At 40.6% G+C, this 18,751-nt stretch overlaps 1 protein-coding gene and 1 non-coding gene across 3 annotated transcripts in view; both read right to left on the reverse strand.

Annotated features, from left to right (window-relative positions):
• Positions 1 to 825: 825 nt before the first annotated feature.
• Positions 826 to 907, reverse strand: trnas-aga (transfer RNA serine (anticodon AGA)). Its single transcript has one exon. It is a non-coding gene; the product is annotated as a tRNA-Ser (tRNA).
• A 4,045-nt stretch (positions 908 to 4,952) lies between these two features.
• tmeff2a (transmembrane protein with EGF-like and two follistatin-like domains 2a) overlaps positions 4,953 to 18,751 on the reverse strand; it is a 153,744-nt gene continuing 139,945 nt past the window's right edge. Inside the window, exons 6-10 of one of the 2 annotated variants that reach the window (XM_033618211.2) lie at positions 16,812 to 16,960; positions 13,905 to 13,952; positions 13,528 to 13,654; positions 8,045 to 8,203; positions 4,953 to 5,555 (exon numbers count right to left, since the gene is read on the reverse strand). In XM_033618211.2, coding sequence (XP_033474102.1) covers positions 5,459 to 5,555; positions 8,045 to 8,203; positions 13,528 to 13,654; positions 13,905 to 13,952; positions 16,812 to 16,960 — 580 coding nt within the window. In that variant the 3' untranslated portion in view covers positions 4,953 to 5,458. Of the gene's footprint in view, positions 5,556 to 8,044; positions 8,204 to 13,527; positions 13,658 to 13,904; positions 13,953 to 16,811; positions 16,961 to 18,751 lie in introns of both variants that reach the window. The other variant, XM_033618210.2, reaches the window with a different exon arrangement.

An 18,751-nucleotide genomic window follows, 5' to 3' on the forward strand; every position in this document is an offset into this window, starting at 1 on the left:
CCAACTCAGAAGCTGCTAACTTGCTGTCGTGGAGTCAGAATCAAAATCAGAAATACTTTATTGATCCCAGAGTAGAAACTGTGATTAGTTACAGTCGTTCTGATGTAAAGAATAGGGAACTGTAAGAAGTAAGAATAAGAGTATAAAATTGAAGCATGTAAATATAAAGTAATAAAAGTAATAAATTCAATAAAATGGAAATAAAAATGTGCATTATGCTACAATGTTAATACTAGTATTTAAGATAGTACGAATAGAAAATACATTAGAACACAGAATACATACAGATATGTGCATTGTGCTGTATTACACTGTATAAACTGGTGTTACATTCAGAAATATAAAATATGTATTGTGCTATAATGGTAACAACAATATATGCATCAATAGCATAAAGACAAGAATAAGAATAAACATAAGAAGAATGTACAATTATGTGCATTGTATGCTGAATAACTATATGCATTTAAGAGGTGTTAAGAATATTGCACAGTTGAATAATTGCATTATTCCCCAGTAAATAATTATGTACAGTATTTTGCTGTGAAATGTAAATACTCAAAGCACAAGTAGCTCAAAATAAGTAACTACAGCACTTTAGTAAAACTTACTGAGTTTCCACCATAACAAATCCAAGGCTGTTCTTCTGGACCTTAATTTTGAATATTTAATAGGCTAATTTAATCCCAAATAGGTAGGAAGAAATTAGGATGATGAGATGTAATATCCGCTTTTTTATATAGAGACTAGTTCAGGGATATACCGGTTACATTTGTTTCTTTTTCATGTTCAGAGAGTGCTCAAACAGAGACAAACGAAAACATACGTTGTCGGCAGGATTCGAACCTGCGCGGGGAGACCCCAATGGATTTCTAGTCCATCGCCTTAACCACTCGGCCACGACAACTGCTGATAACATATGTTGTTTGGTGTCAATAGAATCCAATAAATTCCAGTTGTCATCGTTATTGATTATGATTGATGTGGACACAATCGTGAATAATCATCCCGCTCACATTTACCTTTGCAGTCGGCAGTGGGTAGATGCTGGTGGTGAAAACAGCACCATCTAGCGGCGGTGGACACCTGTAGCTGAGTGACATTTGTCCTTGTATGCACTTCACAGTCTTTGGTCAGTAAACAGTCGGTTAAAAACGGCACAACAGCAAAAAACAAACAAACAAATATCAGTATGTCAAGGGAGTAAAACATAAATGTAAATTAAATTAAATTTGGAAGCTGGGCTGGAAACACATTTTCAATAGATACAAGCTCACAAAAGTAGCAAAGCTCTAAGAATACTAAGAATGTTAAATACACTCAACCCTCATCCTTACAACATATTTAACGACGACTATGGCTGAGGTTCCTCGGCATCCCAAAAATAAACTATTATGAAGACAACCATCAAAGCAATATGCTGTTATTTCTTCTCAAAACATTATTAGTTATGAAATTAATGTCATCTGACAAAAAAAAATATTATCATGATTTTAGTAAAGTTACACTTAATTTGTGTATTTTGTAAAACAAAAATAAATACTTTTCTTTAATACAATGGCAGCTTTCCTCCCAAGTACAGTCCACATTAGTAGGACTTAAAAGCTTATTTATCATCATTTGATCCTGGTATCCCTTTAGTTTTCAGTCACTTCAAGTAAACATTATATGTGTTATATTTATATAGGGAAACTAACCAAAGTCATATTTGTCCCAAATATAAAATAATGTGTCCGCATGAATTTTCTCCGGGTTAACCGGCTTCCTCCCATAGTCCAAGGACATGCAGGTTAGGTGTCTGTATGTGGGCCAGATTAGATCATGAAAAAACCTGGAGGACAGCTGCTTCTGACATCACATGGGTCATTTAAAAAAAAAAAAAAACATACAAATGACGCAAACACACTGTTTCATCTTCAAGTTTAAAAAAAGCATTAGGTCCGCCTGTGTAGTTCCTACTTGCTGCATGTTTAACTGTAAGATTGTCCTGCCACTGTAAGGCAAATGAAAAAAAAATGTGATCTTTAACCAATATTGTGTTAATCATAGTATATTTTGAAAGACAAGCCAAGGACCACTTAAAATCCACAATTGGCCCCTGGACTGGACTTTGGACATGACTGGGTTAGGTGGTGACGGACTCTAAGTCTGGCGACCTGTCCAGGGTGTATCCACCTCTCGCCTAGTGTCAGCTTGGATGGGCTCCAGCAGAGGCAGAGGCAGCCCTTTTTTGAGTAGATTTTCCAGCCGAGCACTGAATGTCCTGGAAGTGCTTAATTTAATTTGATAGTCATAAAAAATTACATGATGTATTTCTGACTTTGAACATCATCTTACCCCAGGAAGAGCATAATTTAGGGTCCTTGACGGAGCACATGAGAAAACCTGTTTCTGTCTCTTCAAAATGACTGACAGAGTGCGCCTATCCACCCTGACAGGGTGTGATACTTTAAATTAGGCCCCATGGCAAACATGAACTCAGTAAATAGTTTAATCTATTAAAACTGCATAAGCAGAATTGGGTGCTTTTGACCAGGGTCCCCCAGGACCCCAATACACTGGTACTTTTAAAGAGCACTAATTTAAACAGAAACAGAAAAAATGATATAAAGCTGCTAGATAAATATAATGCAGTAAAAAGTACAATATTTCTCTCTGAAAAGTAATAGAGTAAAAATATGAGATGGCATGAAATGGAAATATTTAAGTAACATGTAACTAACAAACTGTACTGAAGCAACTTAAATTCCACCACTGAAAAAAGCAAATCCTAGTAAGTAAGTAATTCAGAAACTGGATCTTCAAGGAGCAGAAGATGTTTTATGCATCTGTTTATCTTTAACAATTGTACCGAGCCCGCCTGGAGGTATTTGTGAAAAAAATAAATAGATAAATTGCATGACCATGAATTAATAATGTGTGTGAATGAGATCATTAAGTCGCGCCACACTTTAATAAGGCGTGGGAACAAGATAATTCAACTTCCAGATGTGCTGGAATGATTGTCAGCTTTGGAGCGACGCTGTTTATCATGCAGTGAATGACGGTAATTATACTATCAACAGAGTTCTGGTCACATCATTGGGGACGGCACAGTTCCCCAAAACACAAACAAGTGAGTGACATCAAAAGTTTACAAAATAAAGATTTTCTTTCTTCTTTATAAATTCATAAAATGTCCAACATTAATGATGTGTGCATCAAAGCTTGTGTGTGCAGCTTTCAATTATATGATTTTTTTTTCAGGGAAGGCTGTACAGGTCCTGGAACAGAATACTGCCTACAATTCAGTTTCCCAGAATGACACATGGTTGAGAAGTTAGACTCAAGAGCTGCCAGTAGCAAACCATCTTCCTTTTTTGTATGAATGCCATTTTCAAGCATTTGTCGTACATCCACTTGAAGCCTTTTAGTCTTCCAGGTCCTTCCAGCTGGTGCATGATGAAATCTATAACCTCCCCGAGGTCAGCATATTGTGTGCAGCCAAACTAAGTGTCTCTTGCCGAGAGTGACTCCGTGCCTAACTGCAAGTGACGAAGTATTGTCACTGTAATGAATTCCTAGATTAAAATAAAATGAAATCACTTGAAACTTGCCCATGTTTGCGAGCCGCTAAAGCTCCTGATGATACACCTGCCAGTTAATCAGCGAACACAGTCATCTCCATGGAAATCACTAACAATTATTTTCTCAGTGAGACACAAAATGATTTAATTTCCATGACTTTATAAAGTGTGGCCACGACTTAAAGGGTAACGTCGCTGTTTTTCAAATTGGACCATATTTTCCTATGTTTTCGTGTCTAAGTGACTTATAGAGACAGCAGTCTTTGAAATTTGGTCCAGTATTCATCGAGACTGCTGCAACACACTGCAAAGTAACACACCTAATTGTACATCATCAATTTACATCCACTTAAAGTGTTTGTTTTTGCCACTGACAGGCTCAGATTGTTTCAGTGTCTGACAACATCATGGAAAGGAACCCTACAGAGATAGACCTTTTTGTTATAGAGTAAGACTCCTTTTGTTCAAGCAGAAACAGCCCTGATATTGCTGAAGCCAAACCCACCAGACTCCATTTAAATAAACAGTAATTTAATCATCTTAAAACACACTTTATTCAAAGTTGAGAGAAACGAATTGCAACTCACAAAAACTGTCTTGGTTTGTCTTTCCACTGTTCCAACAGTCACCAACTGTGGCTTGGTTGAAATAAACCCTTAATTCACCCAGGCAGATGTGGAAATATGCTGCCTCTATACACACTTAAATTACTGCTGATTTAAATGCAGTCTGGTGTGTTTGGGGAGAGTGATTTTGGGGCTGTTTCTGCTTGACCAAAAGGAATCTTGCTCTGTGACAATTAAGTCTTTCTCTGTAGGGATCATTTCCTTAATGTTGTCAGACACTTAAACTGAAAACACACATGGGGACCGCTGCGGCGCATCATGTGACGTGCGTCAAGTGCCGCCCCAGCACTGGAAATAGGACAGGGGCGTACAGTGCCGTGGGGTGGCACATCCAGGAGTGCTGATGTGTGTCTTGCCGCCACAGGTGAGGGGTTATGCACTGAAAATAATAGGGGTGTAGTTTTTGATGTTCACTGCTGGTGTGTTTTGGCCTTTAGAATCTGGCGTAGCCTGCATGGTCACTGCGTTGTCATTGTAAAAGAAGTTTGCCACACCACAAACAAAGAGTGACACAGCTTATTACATTTCGTGATATAAATTATTTATTTACATTTACAGAAAAATGACCCCATCAAGACAATGTAGTAATAACTATTGGAAATAGAACCCAAGATACAGAAGCTGACGTCATCGTCACAACCGAACAGAGAGCTCTATAATAACATTGTGCCCTCTGTCAAAGGTCTCCTATAACACAAAGTGCAAGGCATCACGTGTAGCCCCGAACCCCCCCCCCCCAACCCCCCCCCCACCCCCCTCCCAGACCAAACAATACACACCTCATTTAAAGCCCATTACCCTGCTTTGCACTACCCCGTTTTGCTTTAACCCCTCATCTAGAAACAACAGACAGTGGCTAGCCCGCCTCTACCAAAGCTCACACATCTAATACACATTCATACACACACTCGCTCACATTCAGTATCCTCAGTGCCACCCCCAACACCCCATGGTTCAGTTTTTCAGAAAAACCCTGGGCGGAATTGACAAGGCGCAGCGAGACACATCTGCAACTGGGGGGTTGGCGGCGGAGGGGACTGATGTCAGCATGATTCCACATGTGAGTCTCATCACTGACTGGTACGCCAGCTCTGTCTTTGCTATGCCACAATCCTCCCTGGGCATCCTTAAAGTTCATACTGAGAGAGAGGGCGAGGAGTGAGGGGAAGCAGATCCTAATTTTTCGGGGGTTGGCCTACAAGGGGGAACATCTAACACCACAGCGCTCCGTAAAGTGGAGGAGGACTCTGTCCGGTGTGTCTGGGCTCAGATAAGCCGAGTGGAGGCGCGCATGGTGTTCTCTGTACTGAAGTGGACATTGTTTTGCTTCTGCCGGTTGATCCTGTTGGTCCGTGGGCACTTCCTGTACAGGGACAAAGGTGAGGGAGAGGGGACAGAAAGATACATGTGGGGGTTAGCGCTGCCACTCTGGAGCTGTGAAAAGTCCTGAAATTATATCTGTAAAAATAACAGTGGAAACAATCAATATTTCTTCTTTCTTTGTCTTTATTCTTATTGTGAACAAATACGAAAAGAGCAAAACCAACAATATACAATAACGTATTGTCTGTGTAGCCAAAGCTGTATATATCTTATTCCTTTGTGCCATCTTCATTGTTGAGCAAAAACACAGCAGTGAGTCAAACCATTGCTCTAGATATTGATCTATTGCAATGAACACTGTTGAGTATTTTGATTCAATCCTTTGTGCAGTCCTTGTGCTGTAGGTACTAAGTGGCGCATCAAATGTGTATCAGTCCACAACTTCAATAGTCCCCAAAAATGTACTCTTGTCAAGTAGAGGTGTATTTATGTTTTCAGAAGTGGGGACACACAGTAAACCAATGCTGTTGTCTTACATGGCACGCTTGTCACACCTCTTTTGCCTCTATGATGCCAGCACACTGTCTAAAATCACACACTGGAGTGACATGATGCCGCCATTGTTTGGTTCTGAATAAAAATACAAGGACAGCATAAAGAAGGGACTTTAGTGACCCCATAGCATGACCTCTATGAAAAAGGAGCTTATGATTCACAATCTGATTCAGGTTGACAGCTAGCAGCTAATGGAGCTAGCAGCGCAAACAGTGCTAACAACAGCAATAGTGCTGACAGAGCTTATTCTGCTACCCTGGGGAGAAATCGGAGGGTGGAGGCTATGCTTCTGCAACCATGCCCGTCCTGATATCAGCAGTTACTGGTGTATAAGCATAGAGCAAAGCGGCAGTAATTAGCTAGCCAGTGGGATAAGCACACAAAGACTCACATGCACTAACATGCACAAACAGCTTGACCATCTACCGCAACAACCAACACAGAAGCATTGATGACAATACAGAGGGAGTGTGACTTCATTCTCTGCTCAGAATGCCATTATTCCACTATATCTTTAAATAGCAAATAATTGTTTGATTATTACTGTAACATGGACAGGTAACTGTTAATCAGATTACAATGGCAACACTTGAAATACAGTATATCACTGGCATGGTAGCTAAAGTATTACACTGTAAACCTCACATTGTACTGTAGAATACTGTAATAAATTGTAAAATATACTGTTGAAGTATATTAAAATAGTGACACTGTAAATTAACGGGAGGATGCTGGTGACTACAGCCGTCAGTAGTTTACTGTAATTATACGAGAAAATTTGTAGTGAAGATAAATTAATTCATAGATTAAACAATTTTTTTGAAAAAGAATGCAGAGGACTTTTTCAGCTCCGAATAGCGACTGCACTCTTCCTCCATCACTAAGGCAGGGCAACATACACTCATGAAGCAAACTGTTTTGAGCACGAGGGAATAATTGAGTTTTGAGAGACAGGCTCATGTTAACCGATGGTCTTTTGCAAGGACATGCCTACAGTAGGAAGAATACAAAACTCTGCGCTGACAGTGTGGTATCTTGCAGTGAGTCCCTTTCCAGCAGACCTTTTCTAACATGTGACAGAATGTTATACACAGGTGGAGATGACCTTTCTCACTCCCACAGTCCCAGCAAAATTTATGGAACACAATACATGAACTACAACTCAGTCTGTGCAACAGAGATAGGACACTGAGGTGAGCAAGTCACTAGGCACTGAAATGTATGTCTGTATAGATTCATTCATTTGTTTACACATTGGCTTATTCACTGGACTCTGCTGTGACAAGAGAGGGCCGTGTGGTGTCTCGTGGAGTTTTATAAGGCTGAGGTTTTTTTTATATATATTTTTGCATTAAAAGAATATCGCTGAGCAGCAGGAAACATTAATGGTACAGTAGCTGTATTCTGTGTTATAATTCTCTCTTTCCTTCTTTATCTTCTCTCCTTGCCCTCTCACCCTGCCCCGTTACAACTGCTCCCCCTCTCATTTTGTCCCTCCTCCTCGTCCTCCTCCCCTACTTTGCTCAGAGGAGCAGTTTTGTCTTGGCCAAAACTCTTTTAAAATCTTTTATTAAATGTCATAAATTGCTTAGGTCAGCCGGAGGCAGACAAGCCCCGGGCTATATGTGTGTGTTTGTGTGTGTGTGTGTACATGTGGGTCTTTACTGTGAATACAAAATGTCTGTTCAAACACAAGTGTGTATGCTTGCCTACCAGATATCTCTGTGTATCTGTGCTTGTATGCACACGCTGCATGCTTTCTGATGTGTGTCCACAGGGGAATGTGACAGTACTTTTCTCTCTGTGGTAGAAGCAAGGTGACCTTTCAGCTGTTTCCTCCAGGCTCAGGGGCTCCACAGCCCCCCTCATGACTCCCAAATACAGACAACATGGAAATAACGCTGCCATGCTCATTAGTAGGCTGCGTTTGAACATCTGTACGTGTGTGTGTGTGCCTGTTAGGGCATGACTCACCTGGTAATGCAGAGCACCACCACACAGATGATGACCACCTGGAGTGCTCCAATGATAGAGGCGATGAGGACGTAGTGCAGTTTGCCAGAGCCTGGCACCACATAGAGAACGTTGTACTCTTTGATGTCACACTGGGGGCCTCTGAAACCCGAGTGACAGCTGAGAACACACACACCACACGCAAGTGAGAAGAAAGAGAGAGAAAGAGAGTCATTTCTGTGCACTGAGAGACAGGTTAATTATTTCTGTGTTTCTAATTGAGACATCAGTACCTGTTTGGCAAAGACATTGTGGTGGAACAATGCATTTGTGTGACAGTGTAGACACTGTGCTTTTTCTTTGCTGTGACTGTTTAGATGAACATGACTGATTAAGCTTGCAGTGGGCAAATGGAGGAGGGAGACAGGATGTTCATGCCTTAGCAGCTAAATTCATCATCATTTTCTTTGTTTTGTGTCTCTATAAACACTAAATTTGGTATTATACTTGTGCGTTTGGAGGCGTAACCCAGGACTTGTGGAGATACCACATGGAAACTGCAAGAACTCACCTGCTTGTGTTTCCTCCTATAAGTTTCTGATGGCAGTGCTGATTATTGATAGTGAAGACAAACAGTTGTGACAGATTTCTGTCCCCTTAAAAACTCTGTGAGTACTCATTTTTAGGATCCCAAAGTCAGATTTCCATGTTTTTAAATTGTAGGTACAGGTGGCAGAGGTGGGACCAAGTCATTGCTTTACAAGTCACAAGTCTCAAGTCTTTGTATTCAAGTCCCATGTCAAGACAGGCAAGCCCCAAATTGCATCCCAAGTCCCAAACTTTGAGATTTGAGTCCAAAACTAAATTACCTTTCTATCATATCTTTTCGATTGACACTTGGTAACATATCATTAGTTTGTCATGATTCTATCCTGCAACTTGATTGCAGCTGTTGGGTTTGTTCAGACAAAGTGGAGTTATCTTAGGAAATGATGGTAAATAAAGGTCAAAAGTCATGTGACCTGAGTACACACTTCTGATAGGTGCTATATAAATACTGTGAAAGTATCAAAATGCTCAATCCACAGAGAAATGCACACGGCCTGGATTCAGAGACTGTGCCTTTAAACGAGAAATTAGGACTTCCAAGAAGTTGTGATGTCGCAGCTATATCATATAAAGCCAAAGAAGTGCTTCTACAGTGCTATAATAGTCATTACAATGACCACCCAGAGCTGACTGGGCTTATTCAGGAGGGGAACTTAAAGAGACAGTCGCTAAAACGGAGCGTTCTTGGACAGAGGGTGAATACAGGTATATTCAGGCAGATAGTATGAGGAAAATAAAGTGTTTTTAACATTAAAGAAAATCCAAGTATGAACCCAAGAATGAACCTAATATGGGACCTTTAAATCACAATTGTAACCAGGCTGTGTCAACTGCTGAACGCATACAGTGTCGTAGTTTGCTGAACAAAAGAGGATGAAGAGGAGGAGATTTGGCTGTTTTCATATTGCTCAGGTGTTTCATTATGGACAACGACCTTTACAAAGACAACCTAACAAAGCTAGTGTGGAAGCACATCAATTTCACATGTAACTGGTGTTTTCAGATTTAGCCAGCTTAGTGTGGACATAGTCTGTGAGAGCCAGACAGAGAGAGAGTAATGGAAATGATCTTTGTCCTCAGAGAGGAGCTAAAATGGTCCCCCTTTTAATCTCTCTTTCTCTCTCCATCTCCTCTTTTTTACCTGCTTCCTGTCTCTGGGGAGGTTGTTACCCACCAGCACCTGCATACCCTTGTTTTTGTACCAACACACACATGCACGCGCGCACACACACAGTCTCCTTCACATTCTCTATCCCTGCGACCTGACAGTGTGTAAGATGAACATTGCAACCTTGTTCTGTTTGGGGTATGTGCTCTGTTTCCACACACACAAACACAGACACGCACCACTCCCACAGAGACCACTGTGCTTCCCTTCTCATTAGTACACGTCCTCCAATTCCTGCAGCCAGTAGGGGGCAGCAGAGATCTTTCACACACCCTGTCTGCTACGCACTGTTCAGTATGCATTAAGAATGTCTGGCTGGGTGAACTGGGACGAGCGAGGTTAGAGAGAAAGGAGAGAGATAGAGGGAGCGAGAGATACCAAGACCCCCTGGCTGCCACACTATCAGGCTGGAAGAGATGGCAGACCTGAGCGGCACACATGCATATCCATTGTGTGTGTGTGTGTGTGTGTGTGTGTGTGTGTGTGTGGGTGTTTGTGTGTGGGCGGTGGGTTTTAATATCATTCCTTATTGTGCCTTTATGTAAATGCATGTCGTGTTCAAGTGCGTTATGTGGATATGTATGTGCACTGTATCGTCAGTTGCAGCTGTGACACTGTTGTTCAGTGTGTGTAATGTGTGTGACGTGTATCGGCATTTGTTGTTTGTTGTCCTTGTTTATATTTCTATACTTATGGGGCCAAAAATATGACCAAATCCTCAAAAGTGAGGTCATGTTGCTGCCCCTAGCTTCTTTTTAGGATATATATAGAATTAATGGATCTTACTTTTGTTTAGCCTTTGGTCGTATTGGTATGGATAACATTGCATTCACCAAAGTTATTGCTGAGATCTGGGAATTGCTAAAACAAAACAAAAAAGTCTGACGGGGCAAGAAACAAAGCCCCAGGTTAGCCAAACTTAGGAGAGTTTTCTCTTCTAAGTATTTCCAAGTTTTGTTTTTGTTTCTTTGTTTCTCTTCTATGTGAGCCTCCATCACAGTTCACAGACTGACTTCCAGGCTAAACTGTGTGCACACAGGTTTCCATTGCAGCGGGGGAATATCACAGACAAGTTCTTGCTAAACTTTTAGTTTAGCCAACAGGTTTGTTTCCAACCTTTCTCAACAATTGAGGTCAATACCCTGTTGGACGAGGTGCATATCTGAGCTCAGTTTGGTGAATGCAAAGTTATCTTAACTAAAACGATGGCCAAGCCAACACAAACATCACCCTAGCTGTAATTAAAACATTATCATCTTTTCAGGGGATGGTTTAAGGTTAGGTCTAGAGTTAAGACTAGGTTTAGGCCACTATGCTTGCATGAGCAACATGTGTGTGTCACAGAACCTCTTGCTTTCCATTTTGGCGCCCATGTGAAAAGGTTAGAGCAGCCACGCAGCCCATGGAGCAGCGTGTGTCAGCAGAACCTCACCTCGAGATTCAGCATGTTGCCAAATTTTTAGACAAAGAACATGATCTGTTGATCATATTAACTTCATACCAGCAACATTACACCTGTCACTATAGTTTCAGTGTCATTTGTAGAATGTCTCACAGACATGAAAAATATATACAAATATTTATTTTTAATTTAAACACTTTGATTATTCATTTCAAATTAAAAGTCTTCTAGCATTTCTGTGGACAGAATCCCTTCATGTGTTAAGCTTTTCTGTGGTTTTTGAGTAAGAGAAGGCATGTAGTGGTCATGTCAAACTAATGCATTAAAAAATATTTTTTGGCCACACTGACACATTATCACTGTATAAAGTTGCTATGGCTAATGTTCGCAAGCAGTTGCCTATTTACACATCTAGCGGAGATCATGTTTCTGGCCACCTGACGAATGTAAATATAATATTTACTCACTTTTAGCTCTGGTTTTGGTCTCCACCAACTCCTGAAGGAATGATCTGGCTCTTTAGCTGCTACATGCTCCACTATGTTCACCAGCTAGCTGCTAACTTTGTCTGTCTGCTGTTTGGTGCTGAGTAGGTATTGTACAGTGGGGTTATCAGAGCTTTTTAACTGAGCCACACTGATCAGAGCAGTGAGGGTGAATGTAAATAGTAAAGTTGTGGGCAGTAAAACCTGAACTGAAAGAGCAAAAAATAACCAGCATAACATCAATTACGGCTTTAAGGTTGTGTAAAGGGTTTGGTCCTCACTGAGGACAGACACTAAAAACTGTACTAGCACATGATTTCAGATCAGTTTTTTTTGAGAGGGGACATTGCAAATTAATTAGTACACATAGTATAAAATTGCCAGAATCAATGGCATGTAGGCGCTATTGTTAGCAGTACTGATGTCAATCACTTGTAAGTGACACTGTTTTTATCGTTACTTTTTTTTGCTGCTGTAAACAATACTAATATATTTCCTAGCTTCTGGGGACTCACTGATGCCACATTCGATGTGTCACTCATAAATGATGGTGACAACAGCCCGGTGGTGTATTTACAGCCCAGTATTAGCACTGGCAGACAGATGACGGTGCAACAAAGTGTGGGTTCTCATGGTGAAATCATCACCACATCGAAATGAGACTTGTGAAACAACATCATAATGTGGGAAGGAAACACCAACATCTCCATTTAGCAGTGAGAAATCCAACATTGGAAGCAGCGCAGCATATATGGCTGGTCAACAGCCAGATCAAAAACACCCCCCCACCCACCACCCCCGGCACACTGGCTTTGTTTCATACAGGATAAACAAGCCTGATGAAAATAAATGGGCTCCAGCAATTGCTTTCAATCGCTACATTTCAAACTGACTAGCCATCACACATGACACACTAGAGCCGGTAAGACAGAGCTGGTCTGAGTCCTCTGGCTTTCTGTAGGATTTATTTATAGCCTTAGTACACTCAGAGTTACAATTTAAAAACACTGTCGCCAATAATAGCTCTGATGAATATAGTTTAATTGATTGCTACATAAGAATCCATGCACTGTAGCCCATAATTAGCTACCACAAATATAGCCTTATTGATTACTCTCTATTAAAAACCCATTCAGCTCATTATGAATTAATAATAAATTGTGCCAGCTTAATGCATTATGCTAAAATGACACCATATTTAGAAAAAAGTGTTTGGTTACCTAACTTTTCAGAAGGAATTTTCTATACTTGTCCTAAGATGTTGTGGCATTCAATCTTAAAGGGGTAGTTCCGTTTTATTTAAAGTGGGGTTGTATGAGGTACTAATCTCAAAACGGCAGCACTGCAGCACCCGCGGCCAGTTAGGACATTCCAATAGAAACCAATACAATCAAACTGATGCTCCCTCATGTCACATACAGTTAGGACCAATCTAAACTGTATTCTAAATATGTAACTTAGTTACTTGTATTCTGTTTCTCCCCATCCCTGACACTGACTATGGACAAGTAAATCATACAACCCCGAAATATCCAAACTATCCCTTTAAATTGTGTCAGAACATAGGTGTCCTCATGTCCTGGTGGTTAAGATGCAAACCATATACCTTGAATGTTACGTCCTCAGTTGATTGGGGGGTTGTTGCATGTCATTTCCCTCTCATTCTCCCTCCATTTCTTGTCATCTCTTTTCTGCCCACCTTTGAATAAAATCTCATGATGCCCACGTACTTAGGTGGTGACATCATCTGCAGTGTCAGTATAATTTTCTGTTCCCTATCCTAAACTGTTTTTGTCCTCATAAATATGATAATACTGTATGTGTGTGTGTGTGTGTGTACCTGCAGGAGGGCTGGGCCAGGATACTGGGGAACTGACACTCTCCATGGACGCAGTAGTTTTTGTAGTGATCTGGACAGGGGATGTACAGGCCGCGGGCCAGCTCATTCCTTGGATCCTCTTTTTCCTCTACTGTGCAAACACAAACACAGACAGTGTCATTGGACACATTTTTGTACCGTACAAGGAAGACGCAGATTCCAATAAGAGAGGAAGATATTATCATAAAGAGTGAATTTTAAAAAAAGGACAGAAATGGATAAAGTGCTAGAAAAGCCTAAGGGTGACAGACAAAGAGAAAAGTACAGAACAGAGTCAGGACTAAGATAGTTTTGAGTGGCAGCACATGTTATATGGCCAACATTACAAATGCACTCACCTGTGAGGTCGGTCCGTGCAAAGTGTCCATCTCCGCCTTTGATGTCACCTGGAAAAGCCAAAAAACACATTCAAACAGATCTCAGGTCACTATGACCTCTTCTACAGCTCAGACCGTTTCCATTATGGGTTACACGTTCAATCTGATGCCAGTTTAGGTCGAGAGAACTGAATGTGTATTATCATCTCCACAAAGGGTTCATTTGGTGTGTGCACCTGTCGAGTTAATGCGTATTAATGTGAACTATTCTCTTCAGAAGTGAGGAGCCATCTCCCCTAAAGTATTATACCGAACAAAGGCTAGAATGGAGGAGAGCCGGGTAGAAAAGATCAGAGGGAATAATGCACTTTTGGCTCACCTTATTGACGCTGCATTGAATTCCTCTTTTCACAATAGCTAGACAAAGTCTCCTTCCAATCATGATTATTTTATTGCAATTGATTTTTTTCAGTGGCCCGTGAATTCATTCCTTCAAATGGAGTCAGTGAAAGTATTTTCCAGGTTTATGATGCAATTATTTTTGATTTTTCTTATTTATTTTTCTTATTTATTGGCTCTTGGAACCACAGAGGAAAAATAAAAGTCAAGAAACAAAGCAGCGTTTCCGTAAAATCAGAACCTAGAGTCCTGAATGTATGACATCCACTCAAAGAAAAATCAAATATAAGACTAAATTAATTCTAAGACTGTTCGAAAGGAAACTCTACAAGTCTCTACAAGACTACAGCTAAAAAATGCCTCCTTCTTTTTCCTTTCCTCCTCTAATTTTTTCAAGCTTCCACACATTGATGACAACTTGAGGTCCTAATGATACAACACTTCATTTTATGAGCATCTGGTGCTGCAATTACATAAACGAAAAAAAAAAGCTAGGCTTATCAGGGCCTTTTTATTCTTCTGGATTACTATGAGCTACAGGAGAAAGCAGGACTACTTACAGAAAAAGAAATAAAATGCATATAAAACTGTTTACAAAAAACGAGTGAATCAAGAACCATGTCCAGTTGAGAATCAGTTTCAAATTGTCACATCCACGGGAATCCAATTCCTTTTATCAGTGCTGGCACAATTTTCTGACAAGTTGTGCAATGCAAAACAACGCCGTCAAACTCATGCGTCTACGCTGCTGGAAACTTGCAACAAGGAGTGGTCATGTTAGAGAGAAGGAAACTATCTTAAGTGTGGCTTCATTTCAGGGAAAGGATGACAACAGTGCTGCTGTAATGTCTGTAAAATGATTATTTCAGATTAAGGGTGGAAACACCAGCAATATGCTGAAACATCTTTCTGCGCAACATGGGCTTAAATTCCACTAATGCCATGTAATGTATATAATGTATATGACACTCTACACACGATTGCTACTGCCTTCCAACTGAGCAGTATGATCATTACTGAGGGTAAATATCCTGTTATAATAACATTAGCAAGCTTAGCAGATTGTTTCTTCAACTAAGAAAACCTAATTGAAAACGAATGCTGTACAAATATTCTGTCATGATGACATTCTGTCATTTGATGTTATAAAAAGGAGGTGTTTGACGTCATGTTTGACAGCTGTGTGTGTCAATTAGTGTGCACACGACAAATACCGATACTCATGATTGGTCCGAGTGCAGGAGTTTGATATCGCTACTGTGCAGTCTGGGTCCAAATGGCGTTACCAGCGCAAGAAGGCAGCCACCATATGTGGGATATTTTGGCTTTATTTTTGTACAGTTTGAGGAAGTGGAGAAGTGTTGTCTGCCTTTATTTACAGTCATTGGGTTGCCTTTATTGATCATAAATCAATAAGGGAATCAATCAAGAATCAGACCAATAAGCACAATCAACAATGGCATTGGTATCAATAAAATCTCAAGACCCTATCCCTAGTGACACATGGGGAAATTGTACAAACCGGCAATCTAAATATCAAGGTGCCACTAGCATGAGGTTTACTTTTCCACAGGTCTAAATCCCTTAGTTTCTTGACATTTATTTCTCTCTCTACTTTCCCTGATTGAAACAGAACTTGTGGGGCCGTGATCAAATCGATCAGTGTGGTCCGACCCAAAGGGTGTAACGTGGGGGAATACAGATTTCTATTTGTGTTCCAGAGCTGGTTAGCCCTGATTGCTTTACTCCCCATTACTTCTCAAAGCCTACATCTTGCTTCTCACATCTCAATCAATTGTCCTGTTGGTCCCGGGTGGATGGAGAGCCAATCAAATGCTTGCAAATGTGCCCCTACACAATAAAAGCCACTAACAATTGAGATGTGAACACCTCCCTGGATTACTGTGTGCCTCTTTTTGCACTTGATGGCAATTTCAGACAGATATTGTAGTTGCTTAAAGCAAAATGAGTCAAAACAAGGAGAAATTAAGATGTTGATAGATCATACCTCAAATAAAATAAAAAACATAAAATATTCAAAAGAATAATTCTTATGTGCCTTTGTCTTCTCCCACATGGATTAGCAGTATGACTCAGTTTAGGGATTTAACCACAGAGATTAATAAAATAACTTTATCCCTGGAACCGTTGCAAACAAATACTGCACCCAAATAAAAGATACTACACTAAAAATGGGGGGATTACCATTCTGTAAAATTATCAATATACATAGCAGAGAAGGCTATGTGGGATTTGAGGATTATCTTTGCGCACTATTCCAAAATATGATTGAGTGAAAATATCTGTAATACTGAAATGTGGTTGAAGCTGCAGCTGGAGGGAGATACAGAATCATGCTGTCTGCATTTAGCCCTGCATGCTGCCTCATTTGCCTCCATGGCCTCACTTCAACCTGAAGTGAACACCTGCCCAGGCAGTCAGATTGACAGCTTCTGCTGTGTGTGAGGAGGTGTTGTCGTGTCTTTTGGAATGAATGTATGCACACCTGTGTGTGTTTGTGGCTCTGACCTTGGCAGTGGCCCAGGTACTTGACCTCGATGCGTTCCTGCTTCTGACAGGAAGCCTCCTTCACCTGGCAGGGGTTGTCATAGGAGCGACCATCTGAGGCACACACTGGGTTGAAGCTGATGTGGGAACAGTCGATGTTGCAAACACACCTGCAGAGCAAGGAATCGTATTAGAGTCATACACGCCCTGGCATTTTATTTAATATCTATGTCGACATCTAAAACAAACAAGATCTGAGGTATTAATGAAAATGAGAGCATCTTTATTCTGAGAGACTTGTGTTTGTGTGTTTGACTGCGAGGGACACAGACTGAAATTCGCTCAGGGATTAAAAATGAAACAGGAAAAAAAAAAAAAAACAGTACAGCTTGCACTCTGTCAGGACGTTGGACCATGCATAGTAATCCTGTTCAAACTGGGTTTTGGCACATTCAATCTGACACAATGGCAAATGGATTTAACTTTGCAAAAAGAGACAGGCTGCACAGAGGCCTTGATTGACAAATGATGTATTCTTATAATGGCAGGAAGCAATTAATAGTGAAAGAATTGTAGATAACAGAGCTGTACATTTTTGTGTTGCAGAGAAAATTGTAGCACACATACACAAAGAGAAAAACCACTCTAAAGCTTTCAGATTGTAATTTATTTTAGATAACATTGAAAACAGCCTAAATGGAAAATAATAATGTATAAGCTAATACTATCATAGTGCAGACTGAGACAGCTTGGTAAAAAAAAAAAAGTCACTGAAGATTGTGGAACAGCTTGCTTCTCGTATAACAACGTGTCTTTTTAATGTCCTTCAACAAAACCTACTCAGCTGAGAAATTCTAAAAATGATCTCGATGGAGATGAGGATGACTGCAGAGCACTGGCTCCGAGGCCAAGACATGTTTGGTGTATTATTGTCACAGCTGAGCTTTAATTGTGGCCTACATTGCCTTGAAATGGAAATTCTCTTTTATATCCACAAGCAAGTCAGCCCAGTTGCCAGAAGAAAATGGTGGCATTGTATGTTGCTGCAAATTATGAAGACGCTACATTTGACATGTTTCATAAGTACCATATCAATGTTTCTATAGTGACATGATATATGAGCTAACTATATCATCAGGAGGTGGAGGGAATGGTGGATGGTGTGTCACTTAGGCTACTGTAAGTGAGACAGATGCCAAGCTGCACGAAACTGCAGACTTCTGTTCTAGACTGGTTGCGGATTAGCAAATAATAGCTGTTTTGCCATCAAATTTTCATGGCTCCAAATGTGGGTTTTGAAGCTAACTCTTGGAGTGATTTTATCGAGTTTTTAGGCTCCAAACGGGGGTGTTTTGTAGCCACCCGTTGGGGTGTTTTTTAGTGGTCTGTCTGTTTCCATCTGCTTTTATCTGCTTTTAAGGCTCCAAAAATGTTTTTTTTTGTAGCAACATGTTGGTGTGTTTCCATTGGCTATTTGGGCTCTAAATATAGGTGTTTTGTAGTGACCTGTCAGTGTGTTTCCACTGACTTTTTGGGCTCTAAACAGGTGTGTTGTAGTGACCTGTTGATGTGTTTCCATCGGCATTTAGGCCCCAAACATGGCTGTTTTTTATAGCGACCTGTCATTGTAAATCCATCAGTTTTTTAGGCTCTAAACATGGGTGTTCTGTAGCAACCTGTCAGTGTGTTATCTGCTTTTTAGGCTTCACACATGGATATTTGGTAGTGACCCGTGTTTCCATCAGCTCTTAAGGCACCAATCATGGGTAATTTGTTAAGAACACACTGGCGGGGATAGTGAAATGAAAAGTGTTTTTTTTTCTCCGTCTTGCTGAAACATCACTACTTTTTCAGCTGGGACTGTGCCCCCAGGACCAGGTATTTGAAGCCAAAACACAATCTTTTCCTTACCATTGCTGAGTCGTTTTTGTGCCCAGACCTACCCATGCATTAACCACTGC

This window comes from Epinephelus lanceolatus, chromosome 14, assembly GCF_041903045.1.
Source record: "Epinephelus lanceolatus isolate andai-2023 chromosome 14, ASM4190304v1, whole genome shotgun sequence".
Lineage (NCBI taxonomy): Eukaryota > Metazoa > Chordata > Actinopteri > Perciformes > Serranidae > Epinephelus > Epinephelus lanceolatus.